Source organism: Platalea leucorodia, assembly GCF_965183815.1.
Source record: "Platalea leucorodia genome assembly, chromosome: 7".
In the NCBI taxonomy this organism is placed as follows: Eukaryota; Metazoa; Chordata; class Aves; order Pelecaniformes; family Threskiornithidae; genus Platalea; species Platalea leucorodia.
This window is the reverse complement of record NC_138829.1, coordinates 64,477,032-64,504,017: the sequence shown is the minus strand read 5'-3', so window position 1 is coordinate 64,504,017 and position 26,986 is coordinate 64,477,032. Positions and strand designations below refer to the sequence as shown.

The 26,986-nt window shown below is 41.9% G+C and overlaps 1 protein-coding gene across 1 annotated transcript in view; it reads left to right on the top strand.

The window, feature by feature from the left end:
* The first annotated feature begins 7,434 nt into the window (after nucleotides 1–7,434).
* Nucleotides 7,435–26,986, top strand: part of QSER1 (glutamine and serine rich 1) — a 47,281-nt gene continuing 27,729 nt past the window's right edge. Inside the window, exons 1-3 of the mRNA XM_082317598.1 lie at nucleotides 7,435–7,595; nucleotides 24,870–24,982; nucleotides 26,260–26,424. Of these exons, the coding sequence (XP_082173724.1) occupies nucleotides 7,480–7,595; nucleotides 24,870–24,982; nucleotides 26,260–26,424 (394 nt within the window). The 5' untranslated portion in view covers nucleotides 7,435–7,479. The remainder of the gene's footprint in view (nucleotides 7,596–24,869; nucleotides 24,983–26,259; nucleotides 26,425–26,986) is intronic.

Below are 26,986 nucleotides of genomic sequence, written 5' to 3'. Positions count from 1 at the left end.
TGACTAATTTGGCAAAATACTGAAATGTCAGCAAAAGACTACCTCCAGCTGGGAACAGCGGGTCCTGTGATGTACCAACAAGGGAAGCAATAGTACTCCCAGTAGTGTTTAAACTACAATTTAGTTTGCTGTTGACCCCTGTGGGAGCAACCTCCCCAGACTGTCCCCAGGTGGACACCATTCCTCAGTTTTACCATAAAATACATTATCTTTTACGTAACTTCACAATGGCAACTACACTAATTGCTTATATGGAAAATAACAGAATAGTATCTAATGCATTTTGGCCATTTTTGATGCAATGAATTTTGGACATGTTGAAATACATATAACTACATTAACCAATTTTGTTTTACATTTAACTCTTCATTTCCTTCTGTTCTTTTCTTATTGTTCTACTTATAATTTGGTATTGAACTTTTTTCCTTCTCTGATTCCTTTTTCTGTGTCTATTCAAAATCTACTATTGTACGCATTCACCTGTTTGCTGCTTAGTTTTTTTTTTCTTTTTCCTTTTCTTTCCTGGACATGGTTCCCAAGCGCTTGGTCCCCTGCCACCCTCCAAAAACCACTCTTCTTGCACAGCTTCCCTAGTCTCTTCACAGAGATAGCAAAGCCTTTAGCTCCTCCTTTCCCTCCTGCTGTCAGAGCCCTCAGGGCGCTCTGCATAGCGCCTAAACATCAGAAACGCTGAAACAGAAGGGGGCCGTCAGATGCAGGCATCTTTCTGCCTACACTCTGGGAGCCTCTAGAAGCCCACGCTTTAAAGGCAGCAGCCAGACTTCAAAGGATCAGGAAAAATATTTCAGTCTAGAAATTGGTACACTAAACACAAGTTTTGAAAAGGCCTTGTAACAGGTTTTAAATTTCTGATGCAGTGCCTCCTTCATTTAGGAAATAAGAAACACCTGTGATCGCTCAAGTTGTTCAAGCAGCTTCAGTTTAACTTCTCTAAAGATCAGCAACTACTAAGCATTGAATACGTAAACATGCCGTATTTAACGTTAAATACCCAGCATGGATATGACACAAAGGAAAATATCAAGTAAGAGTTAACATAAAATACCCCTTTTAAAACTATGAGTTTGTTCAAGAGCAAAGGTTTTATTTCAGTGTTCTTTTTCCTACATGTCATTGAACATTTCTCCCACTTACCTTATACCAGCTCTGGTCCTTACTAGAACCCTTTGTAAATCATCCAGCAAAAACATAGACAGCTTTCTCGTGAGCGGGTGAGTTGAATCAACACAAGTGCTGGTAGAGGCGCCTTGGAAGGTGTGGGACCACATCACCAGAAGGAGGACTGGGAAAGTGAAGGAAACGAGGCCTTCCATCTCACTGCTGCAGTGAGCTTTCTAGCAGCTCAGTCATCTCATCATGTCAGGAGGAATACCGTGGTTTAGTAGATCAACTTTAATAGCATGAATTCTGAAAAATTTGCTTTATTTGTTTGTATATATACTTAAACTTTTTATCAAATAAATGCACAGACTAGTATACGTAAAGAAAGGCCAAGAAAGTGGGTATTTGCTGCGAGGCTCCCAGATAAGTGTGTTCTTTGAAAGGCAGCACCTTCTTCCCTATTCACACATTTCCTAATGTCTAGCTTTATGTTTAAAAAGACCATGTGCCAAATCAAATACAAAATCTAATCTGTTAAGCAACTGCAATTTTCTGCTTTGGTCAGAATCACAGTTACAACAACAAAAAAACCCCGTCAATGATTAATAATAGGCCTAACCAAGACTCATATTATTACTGCAAAATATCTGATCTACTTAACCAGTGCTGCTCATGGAAGATACCACAACCCGGAAGATACCACAAGGTGCTGCATCCACAATCTGTAAGTGGATGCCTACCGTCCATCAGCGTTCAACAGAGAAAGACGCAGCACAAATTTTATTTTGCGCTCTTTTTAGAATTTGTTAGTAAATCAGACCCAGCTCAGCTTTGGCCTGAACTTCTTCAAACTTCATCTGATCAGACACATTCAAATTATTTGAATGTTTTTCTCATTGAAACATTAGTTTTCAAAAAAGAATGTCCTTAAGTCTCCAAACACTATTTTCAAACAATTGTGAAGATTCATTCTCTCAGCACAAGGCTGCTAAGCATTTCTAGAGCTTTTGTTGACAAATGGTTAGCCACTGAAAGCTAACCACCAAGATGTTTGTGTATGTTAGCGAACTATTTACATTACTGTGATAGTTCCAAAAAGTACTATTATGGCCTGAAATTCAATCCTTTTTGTCCACTTTCAAGAACCAAGCTGTAATCTCAGATTTGCAGCGTTAACCTCATGCTGTGCCTTTAACTACTTTCTTCTATCAACAACAGCTGAAGCTGCTGATCCAGCATGTGCATCTGACTATTCTTCCAGATTCTTTTCAGCCCATCAAAAATTGCCCTGAAGCATACCAAGAATTTTGCTGCAAAACCAACAGTTTACACAGATTTAGCTGAAAGCCTCTTAATGCAAGAAAAAAAAAAAAAAAATTTTGGCACTTAAACATGAGGGAAGAGCCAGGACAAGACCAAAACCAGGCATCATGTGTTATGGAAAGGCAAAGCACAGGAGCAATGCCCTCTATGGAAGAAGAGGGCATATGGGGATAGAGAGACATTGGAAAAGCCTTGTAGAGCCAGGTTTGTTGTACCTGCGATAAAAAAGGATGCTGAAAGCACAGGCAACAACTGCTGGCCCTCTGAAGAATCACCCCATTCAGTAACACCTGCTGCTGCATGCTCAAGGACCCTTAGTGGTGCTATCCTGGTATTTAACATCTGTGGTACTGTTAAAGCTGGAACATACCGCATAGCCTTCTGCCTGGCCAGTCTTGTACATATACAACATACAAAATACACAGTCACACTCAACTCAAACACTGGCGCACATTTTTCTGTTAACATGGGCAATAATAACAGCACACCAAGCAACAAAGAAGTTAATAAATAAATAAAATCAGTTACAAATAAATAAATAAATGCCAAGCGTGAATTGGAGCATTACTCTGGCCGTGGATTTGTGATTGATTTATTGGTTTTAATTATGTCCAAATCACAGAAAACTGCCAACTACCCATTAGCTTGATCCTATATTTCATTTGGCATATGGTCACTTTAAACATAAAGCTAAACCTCAAGTAGCAATATTGCCATTCAGCATTGTGTAACATTAAATTATTTAAACAGAAAGAGGAAAAATAGAGAAGTTTCCCTGAGGGGCAGTGTATATTAGCTAACACAGTTCTGCAACAGAGCTGGCTTGATTCTGGCTGAGCTGGCATACGGGCAGAGAAGCCTGTAACTGTCCACAGAGGTATATCCTCAAGCGCTCCTAGACTCTAGAGATTTCTATACTGAATATACCACAAGCCAAGTCAACATCTCATCAGAAGTAAAAGTCCCCTGCTCTTTCCTGTTATCTCCTTCCCTTCCCAGCTGCTTCTGGCTGCACACTACCACTGCTTGCCCTGAGCCAGCACTCATTTGATGCAAAGCAAGCTGACTCAGCTCAGTGAAATTACAGAAAAATGACCTCTGGCAGAAAAGTAAATGTTCTTTTGCCAGTGGAGTGAATTTACTGCTCACCTTGTGGCCAGAGCACACCGCTAGGAGCGGGAAGGCGGAGCGGGGAAGGAGGAAGAGAGAGTAAGGCCTGCTCCTTTGGGGGTCAGCAAGCAGCAGAGGCAGCCCAGCCCTGCTGCCACACCACACCTGCAGGCAGAAGCGCACGCTGCAGCTTTGAAGATCACTCATCGGACCTTAGGCAGACGATTCCCATTAAAGCATTACCCTAAGTACTTAAATCTGTCTCCTAACCATCACAGGGCGTTTTTGACTCTGTAAAGGATTTGTTACATTATTTTTCCAAGTGGAGGCTGTTCATTTAGGGGAAAAAAATGAGCAACAAAAATTCAATGTTCATTTAGGGAAAAAAATGAGCAACAAAAATTCAATACTGCCCTAGGCTGGCATGCTGCACAGATTGTGTTACAGTGCTGTAATTTAAGATTTTGCTCTTAAATAGAGTGAAAAATTGTATTAGCTTGTGTTTCAGCAAAATATACTTATCACACGAAATTCTTCAGAGATAAGCACATACAATATCATTACTGGCTATAGGCACTCAGTTATGAACTACGGTTCGGAAGGTGTTGAAGCCCACCACAGCTCAGTTCCTAAATGGCAAGCAATTGCTGCATTTGAAACGAAAGCATTCCTTACTAACACAAGAACCAAAATATTTTCAATATTCAGAATCATGACTATGTCTAACATGACTTCTAAATACACATCTTAATATGTACACTTTAATCTACACATTAAAATAACATACGTAATTAACAGGATCTATCAAAGGATTTTTTTCTATCACTGACATCTTTCAGAAAAGCCATTTTTAAGTATCATGGGTATCAGGATACTGTACAAGCACTTACTCTAAACAGACTCTTTTGTTGTCTTACAGAATGGTGTTACAAAATATCTTTTGGTTACAAAAAGATAAAGCACACAAACTTCAGGGCAGCTTTCCTAGACAGAGGATGGCAACAAGCAGCAGGGATCAGTTTAATGAGAAAAGCGCGGAAGTCTCACCGGCTGGTCTCAGGACAAGTAGATTTCTCTCATACGCAGGAAAAGCAAACTACTGGATAAACTGACTTTGTCTGGTGGTTATGGACATTAGCAATGAAGTTTTCAGTCTACTCCACCTCTATTAAAACCACGTAAAAGAAATTAAACTTAACAACAGCTGTCACAACTTCTGTTTCACTCAACTTCACTATTTGATTACAAGAAAGAGGATACACTCCAACGTTCAGGGAAACGCTGTGTCTGTGGCATATCGACAATTAGTTCATTTAGAGGTCTAAACTAATTGCGTATCTGTTTCCCTGCCTGTATATCTGGAGTGGTGCTTGTTGTGATTTCTCATGTAACATGATTTTACAGCCATGTATCTAACAGTATTAACACCCCCCCCCCCTTTTAGAGAAATATCCTGTAATGAAAAAACACAACATTATGGTAATCTTTAAAGTTCTTGTTGCCATTACTTGAGAAAAGTCAAACAAAACACTAGCAGTTTTACAGTTTATTAATATGTCCTTCCAAATTTGTGGCAAGAAACTTTTAAGGTAGCTCCACACCAACTGTCTCACTCTAGATAACCAAACACCACAGGTGGGTGGAAAGGGCATTTCGTATCACTTAGGTCCATATATCGCCCTTTCCTCAGGCCCCCTTGAGGAAAACAATGCACTGTAAGTGTAATATTATAATGGAGATTAGCGGAGATCCTGCAGGGAAATCAAAAACTGTAGGTCCTCCCCCCGCTGGAAACGCTACTTTCAATAGTATCAGCATTGTAAGTGCTTCATCATTAGCATAAAACTGGAGTCATTTTCTGTCATCAGGCCTCGTTCATATGTAAAACAGCAACCCTCGTGCTTCCCAGGGAAAGAAGGTTCCCCCACATACTCTCCTCCAGCTGCAAGCAATACAGGTGCTAACTTATGCAAACACAAAGAAAACTCACTCTGCTGGTTTCTGGCTTTGGTAAGCCTCTTCTCTCTCCTCCCTCTGCCCTGGCCTCTGGGTGACTTCACTCAGTCTCGCTGCTGCTGATGACTTTCACGCTTACCTTTCCCTCCAAATCCAAGGCTGCATTTCTTCCTATAGCTGGCTCTGCTGCTTCTTGAAACTAGGCATGAGAAAAGCAGAACCTCAGCTTTTCCTCCTGAAGTCTCTTACCTTCCTGCTTTCTCATTTAATATTGACCGCTCCACTTTTTCATTCAAGTGTTGATTTTTTTTTTTTTTTTTTTTAGCATCTAATCCGATTGGCTGTAGTCGTTTCTAAGCCCTGCGTTTCACTACAAAATTCATTTCGCTCTGTGGTTCGATATTGCCTGGAGTACTACAAACTGAATCTTCAAAAGACTGACTTACTCATTAGCATACACCTTCCTCTTCTGAGCGATGCCTTCAGGTGCAGCCGCCCTCTCTCTCTTTCAAGTGCGTACTCCTCATCTTTACCTCTCAGGCATATTCCTTCTGCTCATCTCAGCCTGTGCACCTTCAACCTGCGGGGAAAGCCAGACACCACTGTCCCCTCACCCAACACGGCCAGACCCTTTGCTCCTGTTCTGCCCAGCTGGTGCCCGTTTCCCTTACATTTTAACAAACGCGCAGCCAAAGACGTAGGAATTTACCGTCTGTGCACCAGGTGGCTTAGATTGCTCTAAATACTTAAAATATTGTGTCTGGTCCTCTTGCTGTTTTGACTTTCGGCCTGTTCAGACTCCAGGCCTGCGGTGACTTCCTGATGGAGAACGCCTAAATCTTTTGGAAAGCTCTGCTGTATTTATATGGATTAGAGACTTTTAGCTTTAAACCAGCCCATCAGCGGGGTTGTTTTTTTTTTTTTACTTTATATCCCCACCCGAGTTTAATTTTTCTGTGAGGAGGCCGGCGGATCGACGCCCACCGCCGCCGGGGGAGGCGACCGGGCGGGCGGGAGCGGCGTCACCGTTCGGTGACGCCGCTCCCGCCCGCCCGGTCGCCTCCCCCGGCGGCGGGTCAGGGCGGGAGAGCCGCCCTACAAATTGCTTTACAATGCGCTCCCCGTGAGGCAACCCGCCGCCTCGGGGCGGCAGCCGGGGCAGCGCGGCTGAGACGGTTGTCGGCCTCCATCTTGACGGTGGTGGCGGCGGCAGCCGCCCCGGGCACCGCGGTCCGCGGCGCTGCCCGCCGCTGACGCCGCTTCCCCTCAGCGGGAACAAGATGGCCCCGCCCCGGCCCCTCTCAACAAAGCGCCAGCGCTTCACTTGACGCGGCCCCGACGAGAAACCGGCCTTCTCCTCACCCCGCCTCACCGCCCGGCCCGGCCGTCCCCGCCTTCGGCCCCCCCACCCCCGCCCCGGTGACGGCTACCGCCCCCCGCCACGCTCCCCTCCGGCCGCCGCCGCGCTTCCCCGCCAGGCCGCGGCCGCCCGTTCCCCGGTCACAGACCTCCTCCTCCTTCTCCTCCTCCTCCTCCTCCCCCCGCCGCCGCTGCTGGCGGCCGCTCCGGCGGCGGCCCCCTCCGCCGCGGCCTCCCTGCCCCCCGGCCACGGAGCCGGAGCCCGTGAGCCCCAGTGCGCGCTGGCGGGGGAGGTGCATCCTGGGAAAGAGCAGCCCGACATGGGTCCCCGCCTGGCCGCCGCGCAGCCCCCGCCGCCCTGCGCAGCTCCCCTCAGCCGCCCGCCCGCCGCCGCCCGCAGCTGAGCGGGAGGGGAGGGGAGTGGAGGCAGGGCAGGGGGGCCGGGACGCGGCGGCCTGGCCCGCTCCGGGGAGGGGGCCGCGGTGCTGCCCGCCCCGCATGAGGCAGGGGGGGGCCGCTCCCACCCGCCCCGCTCGGTCCCCGCCGCCGCCGCCCTGCGCGCAGGGCCCCAGCGGAGCCCCCGCCGCCCCGGCCCCGCGCCCTGCCCCGATGATGGACAGGAACTACCCGACGACCCCCAGCTTCCCCGACCCCCTGGCCCCGGCCGCCGCGCAGCCCGCCGCCTCCTGGGCCTACGAGCGGGGCGCCGGCAGCCTCAAGCCCAGGTGAGGAGGGTCCGCCGGGGGGCTGCGGCAGGAAAGGCCGGGGTCTGAGCCGGGGCCTGGCCCGCGGGCGGCCGAGGGCGCCCCGGGGGGAGGCGGGCGAGGGGCCTCCTCCGGCGGGGCAAGGCGGGGCGGCGGGGGGCGTCCCCGCGGCGCGGCCGGGGGCGAGCGGGGCCCAGCGGAGCGGAGCGGCGGGTGAGGCCGGGCGGGCCGCGGGGAGCGGGCGGGACGGGCCGCGTCCCGCCGGGCCTCCGCGTCTGGGGGCACGGCCGCGGAGGCGGGCGGCCGGGAGGGGGGCGGCCGGAGCGAGCTCCCCTCCGTCCCGGGGCGCGGCGGCGGGGCGGTCGGTCGGTCTGTCTCCCCGCGCAGGGCGCGCCGCCGCCGCTGCTCTCCGCCCCGGAGGCTCGCGTTGTGCCGCGGCGCGGGTTCAAGAGTTCACGCGTCCCTGCCCGGCACCGGGAGGGAAGCGGGGCTCGGGGGCGGCGGCGGGCACCGGCGCTGCCCGCCGGAACAATGCCGCCTCCCGGGCGGGCGGCGGGGCCCTGGCACGCTGGGCCACCGGGCGACCTCACCCCGCGCCGGCAGACGGCGGCCCCCGGGCCGGCGGTGGCGGCCAGCGCCGCGCCAGCATCCCCCTTCGCCCTTTATTCCTCCGCGCCGTTGTTTTTCGCCCTGTCGAGGCCGGTTAACCTCTTTCCTCTAAAGCGCTGCTCTGGGGCGTGCGGAGCCTCCTCTCTCTCGGCTAAAACTTGTCTGGAGAGGTTCAGTCCCGCGGAGAGTTCTGTAAAGTTCCGGGAAGTGCGGGAAAAATACAGGATATCTCGCTGGCTTCGGGCTGCTTTTGGCTCGTATAACTCTGCCAACTGAAATGAGTGTTTTCTAGGTGATGAGTTTTTTGTTATCGCCTGCCTTTTATGTCTCTAGCTTGATATATCTGCAGTTCCAATCTCGACGACGTTTGAAGGTACAAGATAGTCTCGGGCTAAAAATACACCGTCAAAATAGGTGCGCCTATAGATGACTTTGCATTCGGTCAGGCGTGTATTCTGATCTGTCTGATAAGATTAATAGATTATCAAGTCAGAAAGACTGTTGCAATCATCTAGTCCGACCTCTTCATAATGCAGGCCATAGCACTTTTTTTTTTTTTTTTTTTTCCAGTCTGTGTTTGAAACTAGAGCTTACGTTTTAGAAGGTGCGGTTAAAAATTTCCAATGAGACAAAATTCAGCACAATTCCTGGTAAAGTATGAAAGTGGCTGATTTGTATTTTATTTCTTGTTTCTGATCTGAAGACCTTTAGTTTTTAAGCCACTGAATCTTGCTATCGCCTCATCATCACTGAAAATCCCATTATAACTCATGTTCTCCTGAGTATGAATTCTTAGGAATTTTGATTAATTTCTTGCCTGATGTTCTTTTTCTTAAGAAAAATAAGTAATCTTTTGAAGTTTGTTACCAAGCTTTCTTTTCTTTTTTTTTTTTTTTTTTTTAAACTTCTTCAATTATTCTTTCAGTTTTCTCCTGGATCCCCTCCAATTTATTGTCACCCCTCGTGGTTTGTGGACATTGCATTTTAGAAGCAATTAAGTCAATGTTAGGAGAGAAGACGTTCCTTGTTTCACAGACTGTTGCAAGGACGGTTAGTTTTTTTGGCCGAAACCTTGCCCCATGAAGCTATGCTTAGCCAGGTTCTCTGCAGAGTTGCCTACGTAGCAAAGTAAGGTCTCCTGCCGTTCTTTCTAATCTTTCTTCCTAATTGTTGAACTACTTTTTGTCATGTTGCTATGTTGGTTTCAGTGGAAGTCAATGGCGTGTCCTTTCTATGTTGCTTTTGCCAGCTCTCATCATCTGTTGAGGATCATGCCATCTATTCCATGAGGAAGGTTTGGATTTTCCAGATCATTTAAGAATATGTAGTGCAGGAGCAAGAGTGGATCCCTCTGGGATCTTAGAAGAAACACAACTGCTTGATGATTATTTTCTACATAAAAAAAAAATCCCCTGGTTTCAAAACATAACTTTAATCTTTTTAATAGCTGTTATATTAATGCAATATTCTACATTTTGGGAGTTCTTTAATTGAAATGGCATGGAGAACAGTCCCAAGACAAGTATGGTGCAGAAGCTCATTGGATCAATGCCTGCTACCTTTACCAATCAAACTGTTAATCAAAAAAATCAGATTAGTATGACTGAATCCGTTCTTGATATGACAATATTTATGGTATGCTTTAGGAAGCAATGTCAAGAAGACCTTGCTTTCAGTTCTTAAAAGTTTTGTCTGGAGGCTGTGTGGATGGTGATGAATGATACGTTTTAAATGTGTTGACTGAAACGTTTTAACTTTTTTTTTTTAAACCATAGCAAGGGCAGGGAAAATACTATGAATCATATTTTGTGCTTGAAGATCTCATGTATGGGGTTCTTAGAGTTCACGTCATTTTAGTAAGAATTAAAATACCTTGTCTTCAGCAAGATTTAAAGATTGGAACCGTATTGGACACAATGTTAAATACAGTCTGGGCTTGCACAGGTGTTTCTGGTTCCTCTGTCACTAATAACATTTGTCTTTGTATGGATGGAGCCAGTTGGTGGGGAATTGGGACGTAAGAGTCATGCCTGTCACTGCCAAGGCTTGTACCAGCTGGAAGCGAATCGTGAAGGTATAGATGTAAGGGAATATGCTGTCAATATTCTCAACTTCTGTTACAGATCACTTCACATTTTTCAAAATTGTGTTTTTGTTTGTGGTTGACAGGTAGTCATCTAAATAACTGAAGCTGCGTTAGCCGGATGTTAAATTAAAAAAAAAAAAAAGTGTGTCATGTTCATCTGGTACTTGCTTGAAAAGAATTCAGCCTTTAGGTCATATAGATAACAATATTTCATTCAAATTTCATTTCATATTTATGCTCTTGCAGGCTGTGTCATGGCAGGCTATGTTCCCTTTGTGCAGAGAGCCATGTTCGCAGTCTCAGCTCATCAAAATGATTTCTCCTCCCTACAAGCATTGCTTCTGTCTTTCTGCGCTTAACTTCAGCCATCTGGTTTTTATCCTGCTCCTTATTTCTTGCAGGCACTGTTTTGTCTGTGCAATGGCACTATTCCTATCAACTGAAAGGAAATGTGTGGTGAAGTATTATAAGGACATTGCTACCGGGCCTGCTGTGACATAACTTTTCCCATGGAATAGGAGAAGATAGTGAAACGGGGACGGGAGCTGATGGAAATCACCTGAATCATTGCGTTAACTGAGCAGAGAGCGTTCCCACTGAAGAATGTGCTCGGGCAGCTTCGGCAGCCCTGTAGCAGGGGGCTGAAAGGGGTGCTCCTGTCCTCCGCGTCCTCCCCCCCCCTTACATAGGCTGTCAGCATCTTGAAGGAATTTCTGATGGTTCTGTGGGCACACTGCCACTTCGGACCTTTTCCTGTAGCTGTTAGAAACCCTTACTTCTGTGCTGAAACTCTCTCTTTTTGTGGCACAGTCTAAAGCTAGTCCTGTATTGAATAGCAAATACGTATGTCATGCTTACTTGTTACTTGCTTGAGAAAAACATGGTCTTCATAAAAAAGGTGAACGTATAATAGTTTGAGAGACTGCCGTAATTGCTTGGGAAGAGAAATGGAGATAGGTAATAACGGATGAGATTTCTGGTTGGGTATATGTCTGACTTGGGGGTACTTTTAGGGTTTCATTCAGAGAAGGATTTTTACTGGTGGAGGGATCTCGCTGTTCTTGTTTGTTTTTTACCACAGCTCTAGGACTCAAATCTTCTGCTATATGTGATTGAATGTCAGTCACAATTATTTTGTTCTTGTTTTAAATTTTATGGCGACTGTCATGGTCTCATCTGATGTTTCTTTATGCCTGGTAGTCTTTGTCCATCTCTGCCCTACCCAAACATATGAGGTTTTATACCATTTAATTCAAGATGGTTCTTTACAATACATAACACTGACATTTGGTTAGTCCAGCCTGTATTTATCGCAGCTAATCTAAGGTAATAAGTTAGTTACAGTGATAGTTCATATGCAAAGTTACATAAGTGAGAGACTTAAACTTTTATGATAAATGGTTATGATGTTGTTTTAACTTGTGTTTTTGCATAGCTGTCAAACTAATGCTTATTGTGACAACTGTATGATAACTGTGATATAGTTAAGGCTCAATTTTAAATTCTAATGGATTTTTGCATAGCTGTAGAAATTCTAAAAGTGCAGATTGTGTTTCAGAAAAGCATAGAACATTTTCTTTCATCAAATTAAATTGTTCTGAGAGGTAAAAACAATGTTTGTTGTTAAACACGTTTCCTACAAAAAGTTCCCTATGGCGTAGTATTTCAAATGTTGAAAGGTAAAGCTCATAAACTGTGAATATATTTAGAACATTTGCTATTAAAAGAAAAGGCACAGAAGGATTAAATAAACTTTATAAACATATGAAAAGGTAGGTCATTATAAACTATGACAGAAAGTTTGGTAAGGTTTTAATCTGAAACATTTATACACACAAAATAACACACAGATACTCTACTGTGTAGCACAGATACCTTGCAGGGACTTGCTAGCTTTTGTCGGTCTTTTTTTTTTTTTTTTTTTTAACTTGTTTTAACCTGCATGCAGTACACACTGAAATAACAGCTGTGACAAGGTCAAAGATTGACTGAACAGAGAGGCCGAACTCATTCTTGCTGTATGCCCCTCAGCTTTTCACAGCTGTAGATGTATGGTCATCTTGTAAAGTCTTTGCTAAAGTTTCAAAATGAGCCAGATAGGCTTGTTTGGAATTACATGCCACTTACCTGTCTTAAGTTTTAACAACAGCTTTACATGAAGCATTTTAAGCATTTTATGTCACTTTGATGCAGTGAGAAATGGTGACATAGAGCAGTGTGCAGAAGGAATGAGGTGAAACTCAGTCTGAGGGTGCAGTTAGATGAGATGACTGAACTCACTGCTCAGGCTCACTGCTGCTGAAAGGGGCTCCCTTCCTCCTCCCTTGCACTGGCTCTGGTGTTTGTGCAACTGCACAGTGAGCTGATCTAATTTGCTGATCCACGAGAAAACTAACCTGACCGAGAAGGTGAATAGCTTTCTTTTGAGTTGGAGAGCTGTGCTGGTGTACCTGTGCTGTCAGACAGGAATCCAGAGGGGGACGAGCAGGGAGTGGAGCTATAAGGAGTGAGAGCTGCATGGCCTCGGCAGGGACTCTGCCCTGCGGTCCCGGGCGGCTTTTAGATGATCTCAGCCTTGCCATGTCACTGTCTTCAAGGAGCCTCCCACCCAAATTGTACCGCCTGGTTCCCTACCAGGAGCATTTAGTAAGTGTCCATGTTAGTTGAGCGCTTGACCTCTCTTGAGATCACCTAGAATGATATTTCAGATGTGAGCCCTTTCCCATGGAGCCAACAACTTCAACGCAGGTTACCGAATATGTTGTTCTGAAAGAAAGGGGTTTCATATTCTTCCACCTATGCAAAAAGTCTTTCAGTCCCGTATGTGTATTTTACCTTTCATCCTGTTAACTTTAATTGTAGGCGTTTACTTTATACCACCAGAGAACAACCTTTTCCCTTTGTTTCTTCTGTACTTTTGTCCACCTTTTATTTTTTCTTGGAGATGCTGTTGATTCTGGCATGATGCTGTCATAGGAAGGAGGTTGTTTTTAGAAAAATCTTTGTTCCCGTCAGGAAAAAAGCACCTATGACTGGATTATATTCATTCTAAACAATACTAGAGCTCCTTGTAGAGTGGGTGTATTTTCCTTGGATTTTTTGATTTCTTGTATTTAGTCAAAGCAGTCACAACTTTTCATGTCAAAAAGTTATTTTGTACAACAAGTGCCTTTTCCATACATTAAAAAACAAACAAACAAACAAATCCAAACAAAACCCAGTTAAAAGGCAGCGCATGAATAGTCTCACTTCAAACCTTCCTTAGCAGCCTTAAGTGTGACAAAAATAACTTTGAGCAGCATGCAGGTTCAGCCTTTCCAGCACGGCATTTCTTGCTGTACCATGCAAGTGACAGAGAAAGGAAAATTCTTAGAATTTTTAAGCAAAGAGAAATAAAGTGCCGAAAGAGGATGGAGCTCTTAGTTATTAAGTACTAGATTTACTTATCTCACTGGGCAGATTTCATAGTTTTTGGTTTTACTTCTGCTGATCTTTCTGTCACCTCTTCTTACACTGCGTCCTCATTTTATTACTCTGAACGGACTGTTGGGGATGAATGGACTTAGCGCATCCTCAGAACCTCTCTCACCATGGCTTGCAATAAATAGGACAAGGAGCTTTTATTCCTGAATCCCTGCACACTTGGACTTCCTTATTCCAAAACAATTCAGCAAGAACCTACGTACGTTTAGACAAGCTTTTATTTGCCCACATTGCTGCTCTTGTTTTTCATCTTCCCTCTACATGCCTACCTCCGTTGCTTGCTTAGGACTTGTATAAGTGTAACCAATTACGCTCAGCAGGAAGAAGGCACCCTTAGGCATCTTTATCTTAGAGTAATAGTATTTACATAGGAGGATACTAAGGAACATTTATCCCTTAATAACACTGTATGAATTATACTTGGGGCTGTCACACATCTAGATTTCATCGGAGATAGCCCTCTTTTTCACCTGGCAGAGTTGTGTGAGAAGAGTTTGAGGGCTCTGGCCCTTCATCTAGCGTTTCCAGATGTCTGGCGACTTGTTCTGAAGGCTTTTGGACACCCAGAAGATGCCAGTCAAGTGGCCGCTGTGCCTGCGTGCTGCGTGTGCAATGGGGCTGGCGTTCCGTGGCGATACTGAAGGTACCAGCGTGTGCCGCGTGTTCCATGTTGCACTTTTTTCGGACCAGGAAATCCCTTTCAGAAATACGGCAACTTAATGTTTCACACCACATCCTGTTTACTCTCTCTCTTCTTCGTGTCAAAGATTCCAGTGCTACACAGTGAACAATCCTTCAATTCCTATGTTCCTCCCATTTCATTATTCTCTACTGAGTCTGCCAAGGATAGGATTTCTAATAGGTTTTTCTGGATTGTGAACATTTGCTCATTTGCTATACAAAGAGCGATCCTAGAAAACTAACTCCTTAAGACTCTGAACAGCGGCCATTTGTTAACTACCTTCAGTTGTTGCTGGAACTGATGACCTGGAGGTTACCAATGCTCAGTGCCACTGAAGAAAGCTGGGATTTTCTTCTTTTCCTCTCCAAAAAGCTCCCTTTTGTTATTCTTTTTAAAAGGGAATACAGGTTTTTCACCAATTAAAGGAATTTTTTAGTTTGTATGTGTGTACCATTTTGATCTCTATTAATACTTCTTTTTGTTTAGACATCTGCCTAAATGCCAGGAAATCTTAAATCAATACCTGGGGCATATTTAAGGAATTTGGTTTATATAGTGAAGTTTCTTCCATCTCAAAGTAAATGCCATGTAGTTGTAACTATTTTTCTACAGTTTTGAACAGTGCACGCTTTCTAGTTGAAGCATTCACAAGCAACTGGGTTCATATGGGATTTTCGGCTAAATAGTAGCTGGTGACAACGTAGTAGCCACGTTTCTAACCTCTTTGCAAGGTTAGAAAGGTAAATTTAAATCTGTTTTAGGATGAAGGGAGCACTGATGAAGAGGTGTAAAAGCTAAATTCAAGGACTATGCTAATTTTCCTTATAAAAGTAGGTAGTAACACCCTGTGATGTTTCCTTTAATGTAAAGGACATTTGCTGCTGCATTTTACGATGAACTGTGTGTTGTTCATATGTTAGATCTTTCCTGGGCACACCTCCTAAATTGGGATAGAAGTGTTAGTCATAGGGATGCCTCTTTATTGAATCTAAAGGAGCTCATATGAGCTACTTAGCCCTTGTAGTGTGTTGTGGGATGGGGAAAACACTGTACTGAACCATGTAGGCGTGCTGGAAGACTTAGAGAATATTTAATGGCCTTGAATTGTAGGCTGTAGAGATGAGCAAGGATAGCAAGGTTTGTGGTCTCAGACGTAGGCAGTGAATAGATGCTTCGATCCTGTGCAAGTTCTGCGGCTGTGAGCTGTGAAGCCACTGATCTTCACAGTGGTTCAGTATGTTGCATACTGAGTTCTTAGAAATTTTAACTTTGTGAAACCTTCCCTATTTCAGTACCGAGTATTTGAAACTCGGTTCTGAGGGCTGACTTCTGTTGTAAATCCGAGTGGGTTAGTGTTTGTGCATTAGTTTCCCTAGACTGAAGGAGAAGATACTTCGTGCATTACGGAACGGTAAAGCGTTTGGAGATTTGGTAATGAAAAGAGGTGTTGCCTAAGGTGGCTCTGTCAGTCGATAGGACATACATGCTTGTGCCTCTTACCTCTTTTGTGATGAATATGTCAACTTCAGCATTGTCTTTTCTATATAATTGGAAAACAAAGGGCTTATTAAGAAATGGGATATCACGTATTCCTATGGTATCCCAAAGGTAATACTCAAGCTTGCCACAAAATATGGCACTGTAGTAACTGGGAGGATAAAGGTTGAGAAGCATTTCAATAGCTGAAATGAATTGTATTTTTAATAAGGCACTGATGTGGTTAAGCTGCATCTTGAGATAATGCTCTGCTGATTTTTATATTTTGAAATAAAATTTTATTATTAAAAGTAATGAAATCTTTTTGTGCCTATCTCAGCCAGCCATAATAGATGATCATGCTGTGTGGTCGACCATTAATGCTGTGATGATCTTGAGAAGATTTTTGAATATCTCCAAGTACACTTTTGACAACAGAATAGCGTCACATATTGGAGAAAAAGTGCTAGATTTCCATTGCTGTCTGTTACAAAAATCTTTGAAATTGTGAGTAAAGCTCTGTAGGAAAGAAGTATTACTAATTAAAAAAAAATCACAGCTATTATCTCCATGCTGGGTAAAGAGAACGTTCTTCTATAGAGAAAAGGTAAGAGAAGAGGATAAGTAAATGCAGTGACAGAATAATCCAGTGCCTCAAAAGGTGAGAAAAGAAGATTGCAGTTCTTTCCATGGTGTAAGCTACACAGACCATAATGGGTACTGTTTTTTCTGCAGGGAGCAGTAAAGTAGAAGCTGTCAGGGAAGATGTGTGAACCCCCAAAACATTGCTTGACAAACAAGTGGCTTAAAATTATTTCTGACACTGCATTATAATATAAATTGGGTGGTGAACGTGGGCATATCAGTGTCGGTTTAGATGTGGGGAGTGATGATATTGAGTTAATGAGGACATCAAAGTTAGGCTTCAATATTCAGAGCAGGAACACTGAAGGCTCCTCTCCAGACCTTGAAATCTTGAAAAGTGTATCAGGAGCTCAAAATTGGCATTATTATAGAATAGTTTAGGGAGGCTGTAGCCCCGTTACAGTAGGAAAGGGGGGAGGGGAGTGAGTAAGCTGTAAAGAACTTCTTACCTAGTACAGTGCTCTATGGTCAGTTTTATTTGCAATGTTCGGATCTAAACATGGTTGGCATTTTCTCCTGTGGGATGTTTTGTGTAATCAATTTTAATCAATTCCTTGAAAATTCCTGATAGGACACAGAGGGGTTTCCAACAGAAACCTGCCTTGGTGCTGCCAGCCCCAGTCGCCCTGCGGGGTGACAGCCGGAGGGACTGCGGTGGTGCGGGGCTGCCGCGGCCAGGCAGTCACCCTCAGTCCTGCAGCCCTGCTCCTGGGCACGCCGTGGGGAGCCCGAAAAGCCCTGGATGCTCCCCTAGCTTCTGGGTTCCTGCTAGCGGGCTGGGAGCTTTGGAGTTTCTCATTAAAGGAATTTGTAGTTCATATTTAGAATTTTAATTCTAAATTTAAAATACCTTCACCCTTTTTTGCCTTTCGTAATGTATCTGATTTTTGTAAGCTGCAGAATTTCTTTTGGAAAGTTGCTTTGGTTAGGCTACTGAGAATTTCAGTCAAAGCCAAGAGAAGTGGTAGCGGTATTTGCCAGAACAACAACAACAAAAGACTTTTTGTTAAATGTACTGCATTTCAACCATAGATAACCTCAGCAAAAAGATAATTTACATTGTATACCTTAAAAAATAAGAACATGAGGTAGTTTGTCCAGTCCTTCCATAGTAGCTGAAGTTGAAGTTTATAAATAGCTCATGTCTATCTGAATATTAGTTTTCACATACATAGTTTCAAGACATAGTGTAACTGATTTTTATGAAAATGGAATTATAATTGTTATTAAGAACTCCACAGGTTACTTAATCAGACAAGCCAGCACTTGCACTCAGGTATTGAAGTACCAGTAAGTCTATTTTGGCTTTCCTGAAGCGGTTTTGTTTTGGTTTTTTTTTTTTTTTATTATTTTAAAAGGATCAAGCATAAAGAGTTCAGACGCATTAACACGGGAATAAAAGGGAGATGGACATTTTTTGCCATAAAATCTTTTTCTTCTCTTAAGACATGACGTGTGCAGGTAAAGAATCACAGGAACAGCATGAACTTCTGCTCATTCAGGCAGTTCCCTGCATGTAATGTTCTACCTCAAAATCTTTCTTAGAAGCTCCTATCTCAGCTCCTAGAAAGCGAGGAGGTAATGAGTGTTTCCTCTCACAAGTACCTTGAGGCAGTCTTTGGTCCATGTTGTGGTGGATGTTCTTGGTGGCTCTGCATATGAATTGAAGTGGGAAATTAACATAATAACTTCATCTTTAATGTAAAGGGTGATTGCCTCTGGTATGTTACGATTTGATATATTCTACGTTGAATATGTAGTCTGTAATTACATTAAAAGGGAAGAATGTGACATAACCAACAGACAGTTGAGATTGTTGATAAAATACTACTCTTCTGTGTTTTACTGAAATACCGTAGTACTGGAGTCTGATTCTGTATTTTCCATCTTTCTAAAAGTCATCTTCTATCTTGCAGAATAATATTATTAGATAGCTAATAATCCTTTAAAATATTGACATCTATTTATTTTTTATGCGATAATTCAAAAAGAAAGCCAGGAAGTGCTAAAAATGTATGCTGTTCCTAAAGGAACGCTCTACGTACCTTCTAAGACGTATTAACTTTAGAGATGCTTTTCTTCTGATTTCTCAGTGGTGGACTTTATTTTTCAAGTAGCAGATTATTTTTTCTTTTGTCTTGTGGATACTGTAACTGTTCTAGACTTTTAAATATTCTTTCTCTTTGTGCAAATGTCGGCTGAATCTTCAAATGTTAAGGATTGTCTTGTGTTGTATCATCTTGAGAGGATCGGGGGAATTAGATGCAGGGAGTAGTAGGCTGGTTTCCGTTTTTTCCTGAACCTGCCAACATTTGCAAGCTTTGATCCAATTTTGTTCTTGCAGTGTTCCCCTCCGGCCCCCCCCCGAATGTCTGTGGCTGGGAAATAGAGGTGAAAAATCACGTACTGTATACATTTCTAAATAAATGTTTTGCACTGAAATGAGTCTCTGGGCTGAGCAGGACTTTGTTTTCCTTTGTTTTCTATTGGAATTAATTTCTGAAACGTTTTCTGTTATCTGTATGGGCTTGTTTTTAAACTTCCAGAAGTGCGTTGGCTGGTCGGTTGGACAGGAGTGTTTTGATGTGACTAACAGTATTAAACTCATTTAAGTAGGAGCTTGCTTTCTAGGCATATCCTTCTGTCCTTTATGATGCTGCTTTCTTAGAGTCATTGCTTTTTAAAAATAGAAGATCAAACCCATTTTTGGATTAAATATATCCACCTATAACATTGCTTTTAAATTTTAATTTTATTCTGAGCTGCAGATAGACGAGCCCTAGATGGTGAATTACATTCTAGTCAGACTGTAGCAAATGGTGGTGAACTCCATTGCGGTTAGAATGGGCGGCTGAAGCACATGCTGGCTAAAAGGCCATTTACCCTCCATTTTATCTGTATTAAATTGAAGTAATGTTTCCAAGTAGTGCTCTTCCATTCTGTCTCCGTGGGATGCTGTGAATAAAGGCAAATTAACAAAGCTAAATATTTAAGCAAAATATTAAATATTGTATCTAATATTAAAACAATTCTAAATACGAACCCACCAGCAGATAATGCAAGCTGGAACTGTATTTACACGTTTAAAATCAAATATAGCGGGCAAAAAGAGACATAAGCTGCATATCAGTTTATATATCCTATATTTAGAAGAGTATTTTTAATATTTAGAAATATGTTTGTCATTTTTGTGGTGTTTGGATCTTAAGCGGCTTTGCTTTCGGCCTCTGACTGGAACTCGCTGGTGCATAGCGAAGGAGCTGGTTGAAGAGAGACTGCTTTGCCAAGTATCTGAGCTTTGGGTAGAGGGGGAAATTGGAGTAGTACTTCCCCTAGTTTGCGCATATCTCAAGTCAGATAAAATGCAAAGTGTGAGTTTTAAGGTATTTCCTTGTCAGTACGAGGCTACTGCTGTTTTTTTTAATGATCTCCTTTTTGGTGATTTAATTAGAAGTGGACCGTACGCCTAGTTGTCTCCCTGCAGGAGTCAGGAAGCTCCTCTTGTTTTCGGTAAGGTTGAACAGGCTGCCCAAAGATGAAATCAAATCGTTTCCCTCGCCTGCCTCAAACCCGATCACTTGTATGGTGCGCGCTGGGTTGTTGCCTTTTGTTTTGTCGGGTTTGGTCGGTTCGGATCCCAGCCTCGTGAGCCTGCGCGGGAGCCCGAGGTTGGGGCGCGGAGGCTTCCCCTCTCCGGGCGGTGGGAGTGCGGGGCCTTCCCAGCGCTCCCGCAGTCAGGAGCTTCCTGTGCAACTGCTTGGCTTCTAGGTGTCCGGTTTCGCTTCGCGCGCAGCCTGCGCCCTTGGAATACTTTGAAAATGCTCTGTGATTTAATGTGGTTTCTTAGCAATTTTCCTTTATATCAGAGGCAGAAGTTACAAGTGCCTAAGAACAAAAGAACAAGGTATTGCGCTCAGAAGTATCCTTTGCTGATTAAAAGTCCTGGTCTGCTTTTCATGTAGGTGTTATAAGTTTCCCCAGAGCTTGAATAATTGCTGTTACTAAACTTTAAAAAAAAAAAAAAAAACCACCAAAAAAACAACACTTAAAAATTGCTAGGCTTTAATGAAAATTGATCTAGAAAGTAAAGTAGAAAGATAAAAACACTCTATCATCATGTAATGATACTTTTTGTATCAAGTATTAATTAAACAAAGATACATGTTTAAGGTGTGTTTGTTTCTGTATTTCGTTCTGTATGGATGCCTGGGAGAGCAAGATTATTTGAAGAAAATGAGAAAATTAAAAATAAAGGCTTACTTGTATGTCCAGTGCTTATTGCAGCTAAATTTTGTTCCCTTGTAAAAGTGATCCTTCCGAGTTTGAAATTGAGAAATACATCTATGCCTTGCGTAAAGCGCAAGCCAGATAATTGTGTTGGCAGGTGAGGAGGGTGCCGAGTGCAATGCAACCCAATAACCTTCTGCAGTTGGAGACCTAAATTCATATGAAACTATTAGACTGAAGAATGCTGTGGAAGTAAATTATTGTAAGAACAGCAATATAAACAGATATGTGAAGAGTTGATTCAGGAAAGACTTAATACAGGCTAACAAAAAGGAGTTGTAAATCAAGGTTGAGGTATTTTAGTAACAACTAAGTGCAAAGACTATGCATTTTCTTACAGAAATTTTACTGGAGAGGTAATAATCTTCTATTAGCCCAGGTGGTGGAGCTGAAAAAAAACCAGATTAATATTTGAGTATTGACTTTCATTGTCATAAGGATTTTTTGATTGCATCATTACAGCAATGGCAAATAATGATGGCTCTTTCTAGGACATCTCTAAAAGGACACTTAGATATTATATTAAAATGGAATGGACCTTTTCAATGAAAAATACTTCAGGGGGAACTATTTTCCAAATTTGTGTGTCAAATTTATATTACTTTCTAGCAGTAATCACTCTGTTGTGCAGTTAACTATGCCAGTAGCAGTGAGAAATCACTGTGATGTATCAGTGATAAGCAGGAGGTGTTTTTGGAGCACTATATAGCAACTAACGATAACAAATAACAACACACCAAGTAATGTAAATGTGTTTCTTCAGTAACTAATCTGACATTTCAGTACAAGTGAGAACTTGTGGAATTTTAACAAACTTGGAAACCAGATTACAAAAGGCTAGATAGCCATAATGTTATTTGCCACACTTAATGTATTTTTGATATGCGAATTACATGCCGTATAAGTTCGTCTGTTTAAAAGCTAAATTTTATAAAAAGAAAACCCTAAGGCAGTAATCTTTTTTCAGATTGCTCTGCTTGTGTTTAGGATAAGCTTATGTAAACTGAAGGCATATATGCAGGGGTTTTTTTTGAGATAAGAATCTACATTCCAGCAACTAGTAATTATACAATAAACAATTAACTGTTCTAATAAATACAATGTTTTTATTGAAAGACCCATTCATTTTTGAGGTTGCGGTTGCATTAACTATGACCTGGGAGTTCGTATTAAAAAAAAAAAAAAAAAAAAAGTCATCATATACTTTGAGTATTCTTATGATGCTCATAATTACTGGAATGTTGAGATCCTAGTAATTAACAAGGGTTTTGAGATACTAAGTCTAAAGGTTATTTTGTATCCCAGTGTTAATTCCAGCGTCCTCCGTGTTACAAAGTCTTTGTCTAAGTTTCTTTTACAAGTTGCTTTTATCATTCAAAGTGTTCTGCCTCAGGTCTACAAGATTGTGTTTTAGGCTGTCTTGTAGTCTTTGCATATACTGTACCTTTCCTTTACAAAAAAGGTGTTTATTGCAAGGGAGTGAAGAGGGGGAAATGAATCACAGTCTTCATCAAACAGCCAGAATAAGTAGAACTTTCAATTTAAAAAAAAAAAAAACAAACCAGCAAACTAATTTTTCAATTTCCCAAATTTTCAGGTGGTTAATTAAAAGTTCATCCACTTTTTGCTCATGAGCTTCTACTGTGACAATGTAAGAGGAGGAATGATGCAATATTACTTGATGTAATCTGTACTGTTTTTTGCGGATCTCGCCTCATCTGGAAGGATGTTTGCTGCAAAATGTAGGCCCATTTGCCTAGAATACCACTAAAACGCCAAACATGCCTCTCAACCTGAAAATACCTGAAACGGGAAAAGGAAGGTGTTCTTCTGTATCGGTGATATATGTAGTATGACTTCATGGTTTGCCTTTTAAATGTATGTGAAAGCAAAGTCAACATCACATATTTTTATGTAGGTAAATGCTTTAAGAAAACTTGAAAGTAAAACTAAGTAAAACCTATTACACATGGGAAGTTTTCACAAGATCAGGGCTTGTGTCAGTGAAGAGAACTCTTGCTAACAATGCATGCACTACCATGATTCAGTGTAGAAACGTATTTTCTTGTGTAGCACATTTTTATTTTTAAAAAATCTGAAGAAAACATCATGTGTCCTAAGCTATGTTTTTTTCTAGCTATGTAAGTTTGTTAAAAAAAAACAAATCACCTTAACTTTAAAATTTGCTTTGTAAAAATATTTGCATTTAAATTGGCTTTATTACGTGCATGTTTTACGTGCAGAACACTAATTTTTTTTGTCTGGAAATATTAATTTTTTTTAATGCTGTAAGTCAAAAAAGAACCTACAGTGTCATGCAATCATGCCTGCCAGTTGTCCATAGTAATGATGCAAATCATTAAATTTCAGTCAGCATATAATAGAAATCAGCTGCTGAAACAGTGTTGAACTGCACAAAGATCTATCCTCTACAACATAAGCATGTCGACGTGCTGACTCTGAATTGAGGTTTGGCTATTCTCTAAAAGGTAATTATTGCTGTGAAAGGTGTTAAAGTACTAGACAGTGACTGCAACTGAGAAAAGCAGTAGCTAAGAGTTTTTGTTTTTTCAAAGGATTTTAGTTCATTCTTTGCGCTTATGCCTTCGTCTGGTATGTTGACTATAGGAGCACTGCTGTGCTATAAGCAGCTGAAATGGAAAATCTATCCCTGTTAGTGCATCTCAGGCATGGAAGTTAGTCTAAAGTGTTGTGTACCTTACAGACAGGCTCTTGCTAGTCATAATGCATGGAGGTCACGGAGCTCGTACAGGCCACTGCCTCCTCTTGTCATCTTAATGAAAATGAAGCAAATCCAGTAGTGTTGCCAATTTTTATATTATTTGGTGACTTCTATAGAAGTTTCCCATGATGTCATGATTCCTGGCACCGAGTGTTCAGTTTTTCCCTTATGCAGAGTGACTGCCCCCTCATCCCGGGGGATAAAAGAGGGTAAGGGAAATCTCCCTTACAGCAGGCAGCAGAGACTGACTGTAGGTTAGTCTCACTGTGGGTTTCGTCATTTGGGTTTTTTTGGCATCTGTTTACAATTGAATTTTGAACTTAAAGCAATCTCACATGTGCACCGGACTAAGTAGCAGCTACCTATAAACTTAACGGCCAAAAGGCAAGAAGAGAAGTAGTTAGTCGGTCATGCTGGCTTTCATTTTTTCCGTTTGACAAGTGCTGTACAGAGCTGAATCTGTGGAAGCTTGAAAGCTTTGGGATTTTGTTTTGCTTCCCTCTCCTTTTTCTGCCTTCTAAGTTGGAAATCAATAGCACTTTTGACAAGTTCCTAATGTTGCTTGATATTTAGATCGCATTTCTCTTTTCTGCATTATTGCTTTTGCGTGGGCCCAGACACTGTATATTTTCAGTTTGCTTCTATTAAGCCTGATTAAAACATCATGTTAATTTAGATGACTCATTTCAAAATGTTAAATGAAAACTGTGGATCATTAACTTATTTAATGCAGGGAGGTCTGAAGACTCAGATTTGTCACTTGCTCGTGGCTGTCACTGTCAATTTTGTTAAGAATTGTACCAAAATTAACAAAATCTTTAAAAACCTGTTGCTCCCACAGCTTCCTAGACATTCCAGCCTTTGTATTAAATGTAGTCCCGTAAGTTTTACTGGGATCAGAAGTTGAAATGTTAAAATGGGCATGTATTTGTAGTCATCTGCTTTGCAGATTCTACATCAATAAATCATTACAGAGTGTTCATCCAGTAATTCTTACAGTTGAAGACCTCTGTCTTTCTGACCTAGTCCTTTGTAGACTTTTCCATGTTCAACTTTGGTTTTTGTAAAGGTGTTTTTTTTCCCCTTTGGCTCATTAGGTTTTGTAGCACTTTTTTTAACTGTTTAACATTTTTAGTGATGTCCTAGCACAACCACATCTGTCAGATCTTGGGCCTGTGTTCTCTTTTATTTCTGCAACTTTTTGGCTTGTGGTTGGGATTTCATAGTTGTACTTTGTTTCTATACCTATATATTTTTGTTAATAATGTTTAATTTCTTCCTTAGCTTAAGCTATGGAGGAGGACATTCATCACATTCAGAAACAGATCTTCTTCACAGACAGACATACACAGCTTCTCATCAGCTTCCTGGATACTCTACTACACACCATCCTACTGGTAACTGTCCATATGATGAGATTACAGCTTAAATAGCTAAAGAAAAAAAAAGCCTGTCAAGTAGTTTAGATTCAAGTTGATGAATTTTTATAATCAGAGGGAATTTGGCACGCAAGTGGTGGTAAGTAGTATTAGAAAAGCTGAGTTTGTAGTAGGAAGTTAACAATCGGATGTTAGCTTTTATCAAAATGTAAGCAGAAAGGAAAATATAAGAGGGGGTTATGCTCAATAACTTATTGTTGATTCTTAAAGAAACTGCATTTATTCTTTAAAATACAGCGTTTCAGGATTTGGCCTATGCATAAGGGCCAAATGTTAAGTATGCCTCAAAGCCAGCTGCAGAAATCATGCCAATTCTTTTAGACTAAAGCAAATAGCAAAAGTAATGCAAGTTTGAACAGACTGCTGCTAGTACTTACATGTGCAAACTAAGACATAGTGCTGGGGTAAAGTTAAAATTTACTTTAAATGTATGAGCAGGTTAGGCGATGTTACATCTGCATCAGGATCTGTCTGTGATCCTGATGATACCCTGTTTCCATGTCAGGAGAAGACAGGGCATGACCTCTGCACGCTCGCTTTGCAACCCAGTTTCTAAGGAAAGATATTTGAGCTTATGTGCTGGCTGGAATCTGCAGTCTCTTGGCCAGGTCCTCGATCAGGACGATGGAGGATCAGAACTGGAGAGAACATTTCAGGGTGCGGACCCTGCAATCTTGACATAATTTCAGTTACTCAAAACTCTGGATCTCTCCAGTGCTTTGCATTGAGCTCCCTGCCATTGAAAGGTGTGAGCAACAGGGAACACACAAAGGTGTTTGTTGAAACAAGGAATGCAACCGAAACCCCTTTTCTTGTGCCAGTGCTACAGAGAAGTCCAAACTGCTACAAGCTGCCCAAAGCAGGGAAAGGTTGATACAGAGAAGTTGAATCCATTTCAGAAGGAATTGTGAGTGTTTAAACAGTTCATGGAAAAAGTGGAACAGTGAATCTTCAGATGAAGGGAGAATTTTATTGGTTGACCTAAATACTGTTTTTTAAGCATCATATTTGACATACATTTAATAATAGATTTTAAAATGTATACTCAAGTTCCAGTTTACGGTTGCAACACAGTTAAACACTGAAAAATCAATGTACTTTAATAATATTGCTAATGTTTCATAGGTTATTTTTAGTGAATTATGAATGTATATCCTTGTTACTTGATTGAGCTTCTTACAAATTCATCTGAATTGTCTGTCTGTTTTGTTTCATTTCCCTCCGCTCTCATCTAGGTCTTTCAGGAATATTTGATACCAGTATGCACAGTGCTGGAAGTAACACTAAGGAAACTTCTTCAGTTATGAATTTTCTCTCTGCTATTGAGTCTCGTACCACTCAGGCAGTCTCTTCAGGATCTACCCTTTTACCACAATTCAGGGCTCCTTCCTGGCAGACAGGTGAAAAATTTATCTTGAAATAAAATTTCGGCATGATTATATTGAATGTTTAGGAGAATTTGAAACAAAAATATCCTGACTAGCTGAAAAGGCTACATGTCTTCTACCTCTTTTCCATCTGGGTATTTAAAAATCTCAAAATCAGTGAAATTATATTAGCAGAAGAATTACATCAGAAGAAGAATTATATGAGCAGAGGTTCTAATTGTTTAGAAGGAATTTATATGTATAGGTTATTATTTTGTCTAACGGGTCAGATTTATTCTTCAGGTTTGGAATTAGGCTCACTAACACCATAAACACATTCAGGTACCTGTACACCCTAGCAGATCTTTCATTCTCAAACTCTGTTCCCTGTCATAGTTCTTCTTCTGTGATATTACTATTAAAAGTCTGTGGATAACCTCAGCCCCTTTGTACACAGAAGTAATGAGCAAGGTGTTCTTAAAAAGAGGGTCTGATGTGCATGTGGCATGGAACTAAGTGATCTAATTTACAAATAAACAAACATGCAGTGTTTTCTGGCAGACTGCCTGCCTCCTATAAACCTCCCCCATCTGTC